Genomic DNA, 13,823 nt, shown 5'->3' on the forward strand with positions numbered 1-13,823 from the left:
ACTAATACATTACGTTCTTACTATATAACAAACTACATGCTAGGTTATTTTCATACATTTATCTGATTCAGTGTCACTGTAAGTGACTCACATAATCTACGTAAGGTCATACAGTCTACAATTCTAACTACAGAAGCTAATCCTGCAGATAAACATGAGAGTTGATTAAATTTAGGTTAAACATTTTTGGAGAGAATATTTCATAAGTGAATTGGGTGCTTCTTCCTCCATCCAACAAAATGGCACATAACATTAGGATTTTCCATCATTAGTGATGTAGAGTTTGATCATCTGGTTAAGGTATTGGTTAAGGTAGTACCTGTAGGATTTCTCTAGCGTAGAGGTAAATTTTTTCCTTTTGTGATTGGTGGTACCATGTGAAAAGCCCAACAACTTCTCACCAAGGCTTTAGTCTTTATGATGATCCTTGGCTGAACTTAGTTTTACATATTACATCGGGGGTTGCAAAATGGTGAATGTTTTTTAATATTATCATTCCTACTACATTTATTAGTTAGCATTCTTCTTAAAATAGCTTTACTCTCTCCTCCCATCATCTTTGTTTAGTATCACTAGAAACTCATTTATTTTTTTAAAAAAATTCAATGTGGTATAATTATAATTCATTGTTTGATACTGAAACTTTCCCAAATTCGGCCATTAGAGCCTCATCCAGCTGGCTCTTTGTATCCGTTATACAAGATCCCATTAGTCTTTGAGGACTTCTTGTTTTTTTTGGCATAAGATACCTTAGGCTGAGCTTGCCCTTAGTGGAACCAGCCAGTCCACTAAACTCCTTTTGGAGAGGAAAGGCATTTAGATCAGGATCTGGGTTCTAATTGTGCACATTGCTGCTGAAATCGTATAACCTTTTCAACAGACAATTAGCAGCATCTATCAAAAATTTTAATACATAGTACCCTCTGATTCATATTACACAAATGCACAAAGATAAATTGTATAAGAACACTCACTGCAATATTATGTTACAGCAAAAAAAAAAAAACAACTTCTACCAATAAGGTGCTTATTACGTTATGATGTGCATAGTACACAGCTATTCAGATAAAGAGCTAGATCTATTTCTAGAAACAGAAGCTGTCCATAGTGAGAAAAGCAAGTTCCAGAGAGATATTTATAGTGTAATCCTATTTTTATATAATGATCTCCCCAAAAGCCCCTACATATATCCGTACATTTATATGAGCCTGAAGAAAGGTGTGGAGATACACACAAAGAGGCTATTAAACGAAAGGAGTGACAGGAAATCAAAAGCAAAGGTGAGGGTGTGAAAAGATTGGGGAGGGGAGAGAAATAGGAAAAACACTCAGACAAAACAGAAGGGTATACATAAATTCCTTTCCTCTCATCTTGGCTCTCACAATCACACTGTCGGGGGGCTCTTTTATATCTTTCTCGACACTATGAATATTTAAGATGTATATATACATACATATATTTGTTTTACACATATGGAGTCCATATTATACATATTGCTCTATAGCTTTTCTAAAATTTAAATTTTATGTATTAGATTTTCCATATTGATAAATATACACTACCTCCTTTCATACAACTGTATAATATTCTGTGTCACTTTTTTTTTTTTTTTTTTTTTTTTGAGACAGGGTCTCACTTTGTTGCCCTGGCGAGAGTGCCGTGGCGTCAGCCTAGCTCACAGCAACCTCAAACTCCTGGGCTCAAGTGATACTTCTGCCTCAGCCTCCCGGGTAGCTGGGACTACAGGCATGTGCCACCATGCCAGCTAATTTTTTTCTATATATTTTAGTTGTCCAGCTAATTTCTTTCTATTTTTAGTAGAGACAGGGTCTCGCTCTTGCTCAGGGTAGTCTCAAACTCCTGACCACGAGTGATCCACCCGCCTCGGCCTCCCAAAGTGCTAGGATTACAGGCATTAGCCACCGTGCCCGGCCAGTGTGTCACTTTTTAATTACAAAAACTATGAAATATTTTTAAAAGGCTTAAATGTCCAAGAATATACGAAGAAATTCAAACTGAGTAAGATTTAGTGCCATAAAGGAATTACATAATTTTTTCTACAATTGTAGAAAATTCATTAATGATAAAAGCAAAACTCATTGATATGGGAATTACTATGACAAAACACAAATTTTAGTGGAAGACTAATAAAAGATGAAAGTACAAACATATGTAATCCTGTAATAGAGCCGAATGTGGAACATGTAGCAAATTTCATAAGCGAGCTAGCATGCCCAACAACCTAAGCATTTCCACTGCTTTTTAAAATATCTTGGTGAAATTTCTCATAGAGACTGTGTAGCTTCAAAAATTCAGTTTGCCACAATACATATTATGGTATAAAGGTTAAGAGCATGAGTTTTGGGATTAGAGACCTAAGATACAATGCCAGTTTCACCATTTACTGGCTATGTTACAAATTATTTAACCTATCTTAAATTTCAATATCTTCAGCTTTGAGATGACAATAACAGTTGGACCTCATAAAGCTGTCGTGAGGATTAAGTTAGATGATGCAATTATTTCTACAAATTAAGCTCTTAAAAATAATAATACACCTGGCACCTTGCCAAGTACTTGCACAATGCAAAAGAAATACAAAAGATTAATGATTGGAAAATTAGTGGTTATTTAGGGATTGGTGGGATGTAGAGATGGGGGAATCACAGCTAAAGGGTATGGGGTTTCTTTCTTTTTTAATGGACTTTACTTTAGAGCAGTTTTAGGTTCACAGCAAAATGAGCAGAAAGTAAAGAGCTCCAATATATCCCCCATCCTACACATGTACAGGCCTCCTCCACTACCAACATTTCACAGCAGAGTGGTACATTTGTAAAAACTGATAAACCTACATGACACATCATTATCACCCAAAGTCCACAGTTTACATTACGGTTCACTCTTTTAATTTTAATTTTTTTTTTGAGACAGGGTCTGTCAAATGGGCTAGAGTACAGTGGCATCATCACAGCTCACTGCAACCTCAAACTACTGGGCTCAAGCAATTCTCCTGCCTCAGTCTCCCAAGTAGCTGGGACTACAGGCACTCGCCATCATGCCCGGCTAATTTTTTCTATATTTAATAGAGACCAGGTCTTGCTATAGCTCAGGCTGGCCTTGAATTCCTGACCTCAAGCAATCGGATCGGCCTCCCAGAGTGCTAGGATTACAGGTGTGAGCCACCACGCCTGGCCCAAGGTTCATTTTCTATGGGTGTTGAAAAATGTACAATGACATATATCCAACGTTATATCATACTGAATAGTTTCACTGCACTAAAAATCCTCTGTGTTCTGCATATTGGTTTCTTTATGAAATGATGAAAATGTTCTAAATTGGCTGTGGTGATAGTTGCATGTAGCTGTGAATATAATAAAATCATTGAATTGTAACTTTAAATCGGTGAATTATGTAGTATGTGAATTGTAGCTTAATAAAGCTGCCAAAAAAAGAAACACAAGAAAGTACAGTCATACTGGGGAGATTAAAAACAAACCTGAAATAGATCATTGTAAACAGAATGTGATTAAAGTCAAAGAGTCCCTAGTAAAAATTTTAATAGTTAAGGTATTAAAAATGCAAATTCTTGGGCCCCATTCCAGAACTACTGAATCAGAAACTCTGCCAGTTTATGTTTTAACAAGTGCTTCTGATAATTCTGATGCCTGTTAAAGTTTGAGAACCACCACTACAGAAGCAGTGATTCTGAAGATTTAATGTGCATACAAATCACTTAGTGATCATTTTAAAATGCAGATTTTGATTCAGTAGGTATGAGTAGAGTGTGAGATTCTGCATTTCTAACAAGCTCCCAGGTGATGCTGATACAGGAAAGGCTGAGTTGAAATTATGTATCTGGAAGACACATGTTCCCAAGTAACTCTCTGATCATTCACTCTTTCCTCCCTAATAATTTACATAATAATCAAGACAACCTACACTGTTTCTACTCCTACTTCTAGTATTCAAGATTTATGGAAATGGTGCCCTGAAAGTGACTAGAATCAGACCCACAGAGATTAAGTGTAATCTTCATTATTTAAATAGTGCCTGAGTGGGAGCTAGGCCATCAAACAGGGATTTAACAGGGAAACAGAGCAGTCTGTGGGCCACTGAAAAAGTATGGCCAGGATCATTCCTCCCATTTGGAGATTCTGGGAACATAGAATGCACAGGCTAAGGGGTATTAGGGTGTTGGGGAATAGACAAGGTAGCCCTTCATTCATTCATTCAATACTCTGCAGTCTGTGAGATGCCTGGGGAGACAGAGAGAATGAGTCAGGCAGGGTTCCTCCTCCATGGTGCTTACATTCCACTTGTTGCCTGGATCTAGCCTTCTTTTTTTTTTTTTTTTTTTTTTTTGAGACAGAGTCTCGCTCTGTTGGCTGGGCTAGAGTGAGTGCCATGGCGTCAGCCTAGCTCACAGCAACCTCAAACTCCTGGGCTTAAGCGATCCTACTGCCTCAGCCTCCCAAGTAGCTGGGACTACAGGCATGCGCCACCATGCCCGGCTAATTTTTTCTATATATATTTTTAGTTGGCCAGATAATTTCTTTCTATTTTTAGTAGAGACGGGGGTCTCGCTCTTGCTCAGGCTGGTCTCGAACTCCTGAGCTCCAGCGATCCACCCGCCTCGGCCTCCCAGAGTGCTAGGATTACAGGCGTGAGCCACCGCGCCCGGCCTGGATCTAGCCTTCTTGCTTTTCCCTAAGTAATCTTTCTACTTAATGATACATCTCAACTTTTACAGAATTTATAATTTACCCTAGGATTTACAAACTCAAATGACTACAAGGCCACGCAGATAATATAAATGAACAAACCAGAGAAGATTTAAGACTGTAGGGTATGGTAAAGCCTAGCAAATTCTTGCCTAAAGGCAAACACCTGTTTAAAAAAATTTAATATCTTGGGGAAAGGGCCTCTAACTGGAGAATTTATGGTCCAGATTTTCATAAATGGACCAAATTTCAGGTGACTTTTAACAAACAATTTATCAAATACACACTAAACATAACTTTTCCTACCTTTAAACCTTTTTTTATAAGCAAAATTCACAAATTTATCCTATGAGTCTTCTGTCCTATTTTTCATTCAGGGAAAAAATTATCACTGCACAAGTTAGTGGAAAAACATCAAAACACTTAGATTTGGCCAGGCGCAGTGGCTCACGCCTGTAATCCTAGCACTCTGGGAGGCCGAGGCGGGTGGATTGTTTGAGCTCAGGAGTTCAAGGCCAGCCTGAGCATGAGCGAGACCCCGTCTCTATTAAAAATAGAAAGAAATTATATGGACAGCTAAAAATATATATAGAAAAAATTAGCCGAGCATGGTGGCACATGCCTGTAGTCCCAGCTACTCGGGAGGCTGAGGCAGAAGGATCGCTTGAGTCCAGGAGTTTGAGGTTGCTGTGAGCTAGGCTGACGCCATGGCACTCACTCTAGCCCGGGCAACAGAATGAGACTCTGTCTCAAAAAAAAAAAAAAAAAAAAAAAAACCCACTTAGATTCTAGTCTTATCTTTCATAACTTTCTATAAGATCTGGACAAGTCGTAATTTTCCTGAACATTCTCAGGATTATTTAGATTTTCAAAGGAGATTTACTTATAGGTGCCACATTTTGGGAAGGAGCCATCAGCGATTTAGAAAGCAGTCAATGGGATGCAGAAAGTCAGAGACAGCTCAGAGGCAAGAAGGTAAAAGAAAAATTGTGAAGAACCTGAAAGCTAAAGGAAGATTTTAACAAAACCAGTAAGTCTTAGCTCAGGCTGCCATAACAAAGTACCATAGACTGGGTGGCTTACATAATAGAAATTTATTTTCTCATAGTACTGGAGGCTGGAAGTTCAAGATCAAGGTGCCATCAGGGTCAGTTTTTAGTGAGGGCTCTCTCCCTGGCTTGTAGATGGTCACCTTCTCACAGTGTCATCATAACTCTCTAGCATCTCTTCTTAAACGGCCATTAATACTATCATGGCCGGGCGAGATGGCTCACGTAATCCTAGCACTCTGGGAGGCCGAGGCGGGAGGATCACTCGAGGTCAGGAGTTTGAGACCAGCCTGAGCAAGAGGGAGACCCCGTCTCTACTAAAAAATAGAAAGAAATGATTTGGACAGCTAAAAATATATATAGAAAAAATTAACTGGGCATGGTGGAGCATGTCTGTAGTCCCAGGTACTCAGGAGGCTGAGGGAGGATTGCTTGAGCCTAGGAGTTTGAGGTTGCTGTGAGCTAGGCTGCCACCATGGCACTCTAGCCCAGGCAACAGAGTGAGACTCTGTCTCAAAAAAAAAAAAAAAAAAAAAAAAAAATTCCATCATGAGAGTGGAACTCTCATGACCTGATCTAAACCTAATTATCTCCCAAAAGCCCCAATTTCTACAGTATTTCTCTATGTGAAATACTATCATGTTGGGGGTTAAAATTTCAACATATGAATTTTTGAGGATACAATTCAGTCCATAGCATTCCTCCTCCCTTCCCCTAAATTCAGGTCCTTCTAGCAGGAAAAATACATTCATTCCATTCCAACAGCCCTAAAAATCTTAACTCATTCCATGGGATGCCATAACATAATAGCATAGACTAGGAGTCTTAAACAATAAAACCTTAGTTTTCCATAGTTCTGGAGGCCAGAAGTCCAAGATCAAGGTTTCAGAAGGGTCAGTTTCCAGTGTGGGCTCTCCTCCTGGTTTGTAGATGGCTACCTGGTTTGTAGATGGTTTGTAGATGCCGTGTCCTAACATGGCAAAGAGAGAGAGAAAGCTCTCTGGTATCTTTCCTTACAAGGGCACTAATCCTATCATGAGGGTCCCATCCTCATGACCTTCTCTAAACCTAATTATCTCTCAAAGGTCCCATCTCCCAATATACCACATAGGAGGAAGGCTTCAGCATATGAATTTGGGGTGGGAAGGTGACACAATTCATTCCATAGCACAGAAGTTCAGCTCGGGTAGCAGAACACACCTACTTTCTCCTAGTGGTTGAGAGAAGAGAAATAGTTAAAGAAGATTCTTTCCCAAGTCAGTGAAAAGACCAATAGGAAAAATAAATAAATAAAATAAAAAAGAAGATTCTTTGAGTTGGTGCAGTACAAAAGGAATGCAAATTTTCAGCAAGAGATTTTTCTGCAGGGGATCCTGATTATCACTTCATTGTAGTAAGTTCAAGATGCAGCTGAATAATACTTCAAATTCTTCAAAGTAAAGAAAAAATGAACAGAAATTTTATAAAAACATTAGGAGAAAGACTCAGGATTCTTCAGAGAACTTTGAAGCAATTTTAAGACAGAGCCAGACTAAACATCAGTCATTCCATTTGAGACAGAACCCCATGACTGGGTCCACTCTGTGAAATAAAGGCCTAACAACTGGGGCTGGGGGTGGGGTTGGACCAGGTAAGGACAAGTGTGAAATGGAATTATGGCAGTGCCAAGACAGAGTGAACCACCTGCTAGGCACTAATAGCCAGATGTGCTATAGATTGAGTTGAAAATACACAGTGATGTCACTCTGATGTGAAGATATCAAGAGGAGGGGGACAGGCTAAATGATCACTATAGGCTTTTCCAATACTAGATCCTCTGCCTCTTCTACAAGGATGTGGCAATAGTTTCTGAAGATTATGTGCAGCTTCTAGATAAGGATGTTGGCCCTGTTATTACATGACTAAGGGGAAGTAGTGCCAGCTTCAAGAGCCCAGAGAGGAGAAATGAAATGATTGAGCTGTTATCGTTCATTCAAATGAACTCAAAGAGGCTACCTAGAGTCGTTAGATTAGGGAAGAGGAATAAACAAGGGCTTCAGGGAGAAAATGGTACAAGACTTCAGATGGTGTTGGAGGAAAGGAACCAGGTATCAAAGCAAGAAAGAAGACAGGAGAGCTCTAGCTGAGGAAAAGGAAACCAGATTTATCCAAGTTCCTCAGAAAAGAAAAGGAATGAGAAAGAGACCTCCTCAGGAAATTAAAAAATGAGTTAAGAAGAAAACAGATCCATAGAGAAATCAATAAGAAATAGAAAATCAACACTAGTTGGTATTAAAAAAATCTTTACAATTTAAAGAGACTTGTCAGTTTATTCATAGTTATCAGCACAGTACCTGGCATATAACAGATGCACATCAAATATTTGCGGAGTAAAAGAATATTACTTAATCCCCACAACATCCCTGAAACTGAGGAATGGTGATACAACAAACTACATAAATGTAATTTTAAAAAGCCTAAAATCCAGAATGTAGGAAAGACTTGCTAGCTATTAATACATTTTAGAAAAGGGATGACTTTTAGATTTGTGAACCCTATGAAATCATATGACTATTTTGCTTAAATTTTTCGTGTGTGTGTGGGGGGGGGGGGAAGAGAGGACAGGACTTTTAATAAGAATGTCCATGTGAATTTATGAGGAATTGATGTATTATTGGGCAATTTATTAATTTATGTTGAGAAAGGATTAGTGGGAATGTGACATATATATTATTACCATCACCTTAAAAGATTCAAATGAGTGCAAAAACACTTCAATAACTTTGTTTGACTACACAGTAAACACCTCAAAGACCAAGACTAACACTGCTATTTTGTTATTCTTTTTGTATTATACTCCTCTCCCCCAAGCAATCTTTAAATACATTCTCATTCATGTTCCATATGTTGCCTAGCAAAATTATGAATGCAACAAAGGCACTAAATACTGTTTTGGTTAATTTTGGTTTCTCAATAAATGTTAAAGACACTTTCATATGAATATACTCATTAATACTAACCCTTTAAACTGGAGACTAAAGAAAACATATTCTTCCAGAGAAATGACACATTCTAATGGAAATAACCGGACAGGCTTACACCACACCGATTCTGTATAAATACCACTCATAAAAGTTTCCAACCTGAAACTCCCTAAGTGAAAGTCACTAGAAACAAAAACTGAAACACTGGCTTTCTGAGCCCCCAACCGAAGCTCGAATTACTTGATGCTGAATTTTAAAACATTATTACTTTTCGGTAATTATGAAACCAAACGTATGAACACATATTTGTCATTTTTACTTAATCCACTCACATCCTTTAAACTAGGCAGAAAACTGAAAACCACTAAAGTCATTACATTTGGGGTGTTCTTTTAAAAGTTATTTTAAATTGTTACTATTACAAAACAAAACAAACCCTCTTAACAGCATCAAAGAAGCCCTAGGGCGAAGCAGGAACAACAAAAGGAAAGGGGAATAAAAAAAGAAATCCGTATTGGCGCAATTAAAGTTCAGTCCTGCAACCGCTAAACGCCCTGAGGCCTTTTATATATATACATTTTTTTTCTTCCCGGGGGAAAGAAGTTAAGAAGCAGGCTTAGACAATAAAACCCAGAGATCAATGTTTTAAAAATGCTAGGACAGTGGAAAACTATAAAGCAGCACCAAGGTCAGTGTGGCACGAGGCGCTCTGCAGATATCTTTCCGGGAGGGCAGGTATTCCGCCGGGAACGGGCGGTGGGCAGGACTGGAGGCGAGAGGGCGAGCCACTCGCGGCTGCAAGGAAAGGAGTAACGGGAAGGGCAGGGGAAGGGGAGGAGGACGGAAGGGGGAAAGGGGAGCAGGCCGCGTAGGCGCGGGCGGAGGGGAGGCCGGGCGGGAGCCGGGGGTGGGGTGGGGGGAGAGGAGCCCCAGCCCGGCCCCGCCCCGCCCCGGGGAGGCCCGAGCGCCGTCCGCCCCCCTTACCAGCGGGAGCACGAAGCCCCAGAGCAGGGCGGCCGCGGCGGGGAGCAGCCGCCGCTGCGGTCCCATCGGACTAGTGGGTGCCGGGTGCCGCGGCTCGGAGGGAAGCTCGGGATCCTGCCGCCGCGCTGCCTCCGGGGCCCGGCGGGACAAGGGCGCGCGGGCGGGCGTGCTCGGTCGGGACAGCCGTGCTGCCGGGGCCGCCACAGCAGCGCCGACTTCCTTTTCCGGCCCCGCCCGCGCGCTGCGGAAACCCCCGGCGGGGCCCGGAGAGTCCCTGGCCTGTCGGCGCGTCGCGGCGCCGGGTCGCCGCGGGCTGCGGGTCTGGGCGTGTCGCTCTCCAGCTGCCTTCCTTTAAGTCCTGCCGGAGCCGGCCAGCGAAGGGACGTTCTCAAGGCCCTCCTTCTAGAAGTGGCTGAGCGTCCGCTTGGTTCCGCAGTCATTACTCAACTGCCCCATGGAGCCAAAAATCTAAGGATCATCCTTAATTCCCCTGGCTGTCAATAGGTTCTGGCCACGCTAACTCACACATACAACCGAAATCCATCCACTTCCTCCAAAACCACCACCCTGTCCGGGCCACCAACGTTTCTCTCCAACAAGCTGGACTCGCTTTCCCCTCTGGACAGCCCATTAGCCACACACAAGTCCCAGAGTGATCTTTTAAAAAACACAGATCATGTCACTCTTCATCATACTTGGAACAGAATCAAAACTCTACTCCGGCCTACAAAGTTTACACAGTCTGGCCCCTGCCTTCCTTTCTATCCCCATCTGTACTGCTTTTCCCACTCACTAAGCCACAAGGGTCTTCTTTGGTCCCTCTGGCCTCTGTGCTGGTAGTCCTCTTGGCTGGAATGCTCTTCTCTCTGAAACTCAGAATTCCCGCCTTGTTGGCATTCACTTGTCAGCTTAAAAGTTACTTCTCCCGAGGGAACTTCCTGACATACCCAATCTGAAGTGCCCCTCCAGTCACTTTTATATCATGGTTTATTTTAATTCTCTGCATAGCATTTTTCATTCTTTCATATTGTCTTATTTATCTGTTTATTTATTATGTTGCCTCCCACTTGATATAAGAAGTGTCTTTGCTTTGTTCACTGTTATGCCCCTTACACCTACAACATTTGGCATATCATAGGTCCTCAAATATTTGTTGAATGAATATTTAATACCAAACACTGGACAGGACAGTGTCCCTGCCATCCCACAGCTCTTAGTTTAGTGAGGGACACAGATGTGTGAGCAAACATAGTTCAGGATGAATAGTGACCCTTGTTTGCCCAGGATATTATGGGAGTAGCAAAGGGAAGTATAAAAGGGGTTCCAAGATGAATTCTAGCCTGAGCCAGTCCAGAATGTGAGTTAATTTTAGCCAGGCAAAGGGCAGAGAAAGGAGGGGCACTTCCAGGAAGAGTGAACCATTAGTGTCAAAGCCAAAGGTGGCATTGAAGGAACTGCAAAACTTGGGCTTGGCTGAAGTTATGAGTGGAGAAAGATGAAGTGTGAGAAGAGGGCAGAGCCAAATCACAAATAGATTGGGACTGCTTGGGACTTTAGGCTTCATCCTTTTGGTGGTGGAGAGCAATGAATCATAAATAGAGCAATGACATGCACTTTCTGTTTTAGAAAGCTCTCTGTGGTGGCTGGCAGGGTGGCAGATGGGTTTAAAACAGGACAAGCAGTGGAAGCCAGGAGACCTGTTAGATAACTGCAGTACCCAAACCCAGGCCAGGGAGAGTGTGGGCCTGAACTAAGACAGCTGAGGCAGAAGAAATGGGGAGAAGGAGATGGATCTGAAAGATTTGTAGCAGAATTTGGTAATTGAGAGGGCCCAGGAGATAAAGGAAGAAGGATGATTCCCAGAATCCTGCCCTGAGCTATTTATTTAGTTGGCTGCCAGAGGAGAGAAGTGGGGTGGGGAGTGGATGGGAGAAGGGAAATACTTTTGGACATAAGTTTGAAATGCTTGTGGGATGTGCAAGTGCAAATGTTGATGGCTATGTGGGTTGTCTGAAGCTTAATGGCACAATGAGGCCAGAACTCAGGTCTTCTGCCTGTCAATCCTGACTCTTGTCACACTCTCTAGTTGCCTAGGACAAACCAGTTTTCCCTTTTCATCTCCAAATATTCCCTTCCGCTTCTCAAGGCCCTCTGCCTAGTGAAGCTCTAAAGTGGCACCTGGGGCTGTCTCAAGATCTCCGGTTTTCCTGCCTACATTTGTGCTCATTCTTCCTTCCCCTTGGCTGAAAAAAATTTTATGCTTGCAAAATTATAGGCTAGTTCCTTGTGCAATCTCTCTTTATCTGCTTTAGTTTTTTCTGCTGAAAAATGTGGACAGTAATACCTGTTCTGCCTACCTTGCACAATTGTCATAAAAGTTACATAATTTGTAATGTGAGTAAAATTACTCTGAAAATTGTTTAAAAGGAGGAGGAGGAGGGGTATACAAGGAGAAGAAAAATAGAAGGCTGTGGTCTAAGTATCAGCACTGTTTGTCATAATTTTTCTGCCAGAATGGTTTTTCCTTAGTCAAAGTCCCTGTGTAGGATGAAGTGAAGGAAAATGGGAGGATTAATAGAAGATTAAAAGATTCTTGTTTAATGACTTTACTGCTGCAAAGGCTGTTAACGGTTATTTGGAGTACACTGCTGTTACACATGAATTTCCCTGCAAGTATTAAGTAGGATAAAGAGTACCTGGAGATTTTTTAGTCAATATTTTTCTTCCCTAAAGAAACTGTATAAAAATGCAATTATGGAAAATAAATATCATTAGATTAAAGATCATTTTGATTTGTAAATATATTTAGTTAATATAGAATTTCTTTTTTTTCCCAATGATAACAGATAGAATGTTATTTGTTGCCTTTCTATATTCTAGGAAGTAGGCAGGAGATACTGGCTTCATTTTGCAAAAGAGGAAACTGCCAGGTTGACAGCAGAAAAGGAGGAGCTGAAACTCAGTACTCTGCCCCTGCACACTAGATCATTCATATGACCTGTTGTTTGCCGGCACTGCACAGTGTTTTGCACCCAGGAGATGCTGATGAAATGTTAACAACATGCTCCAAAGGCTTTCCTGAGCAACTGGATAAGTTCTTTAGTACAGATGGTCTCTGACTTACAATGGGTTGACTTGCAATTTTTCAGCTTTGCAATGGTACAAAAGCTATATGCATTCAGTATAAACTGTACTTCAAGTACCCACGCAACTATACTGTTTTTCTCTTTCAGTACCATTTTCAATAAAGTACATGAGATATCAACACTTTATTATACAATAGGCTTTGTTTTAGGTGATTTTGCCCAACTGCAGGCTAATGTAAGCGTTCTGAGCATGTTTAAGGTAGGCTAGGCTAAGCTATGATATTAGAGATTAGGTTAGAGGTATTGAATGCATTTTTGACTTAAAATACTTTCAACTTATGATGAGTTTATCAGGAGGTAACCCCATTGTAAGTCAAGGAGTATCAGTATAGAACAGAGATTCTCAATCTTGGCTTCCTATTCAAATCATCTGTGAAATTAAAATGAAAAATAAAACCTATGCTTCAACACTAATAAAACTGAAAGGAAAAGTAAGTTAATCCATAATTATAGTTAAAGATTTCAACACTCCTCTCTCAATAACTGAAACAACAAGTAGGCAGAAAATCAGCAAGGATACAAAAGACTTGATCACCATCAACCAACTTGATCTAATTGGCATTTATAGAACACTCCACCCAAGAACCGCATAATTTCAAGTGTACAGGACCTTTACCAAATAAACTATTTGGCCATAAAACTCATCTTGATAAATTTAAGAGGTTTCAGATCATACAAAGTATGTTCTCTGACCACAAAAGAATTAAATTGGAAATCAATAACAAAAAGATATTTGGAAAATCCTCAAATAATTAGAAATTAAACATGCATTTCTGAATAACCCATAGTTCAAAGAAGAAATCACAGAGAATTAAGAAATATTTTAAACTGAAGAAAGTGTAAACATGACATATCAGAAATGGTGGGATAGAGCTATAGCTTTAAAAAGTGCTTAAAAAGCCAGCCTGAGCAACAGCAAGACCCCACCTCTACAAAAAATAGAAAAGTTAACCAGGTGTG

At 40.7% G+C, this 13,823-nt stretch overlaps 1 protein-coding gene across 2 annotated transcripts in view; it reads right to left on the reverse strand.

Moving 5' to 3' along the window:
- Window positions 1–9,932, reverse strand: part of SPPL2A (signal peptide peptidase like 2A) — a 40,566-nt gene extending 30,634 nt beyond the window's left edge. Inside the window, exons 1-2 of one of the 2 annotated variants that reach the window (XM_045529184.1) lie at window positions 9,718–9,803; window positions 6,610–6,740 (exon numbers count right to left, since the gene is read on the reverse strand). Coding sequence is in view for 1 of the 2 variants with exons in the window: in XM_045529177.1 (XP_045385133.1) it covers window positions 9,718–9,783 (66 nt within the window). In the remaining variant the exon portion in view is untranslated. Of the gene's footprint in view, window positions 1–6,609; window positions 6,741–9,717 lie in introns of both variants that reach the window. The other variant, XM_045529177.1, reaches the window with a different exon arrangement.
- Window positions 9,933–13,823: the final 3,891 nt, after the last annotated feature.

Source organism: Lemur catta, chromosome 1, assembly GCF_020740605.2.
Source record: "Lemur catta isolate mLemCat1 chromosome 1, mLemCat1.pri, whole genome shotgun sequence".
Lineage (NCBI taxonomy): Eukaryota > Metazoa > Chordata > Mammalia > Primates > Lemuridae > Lemur > Lemur catta.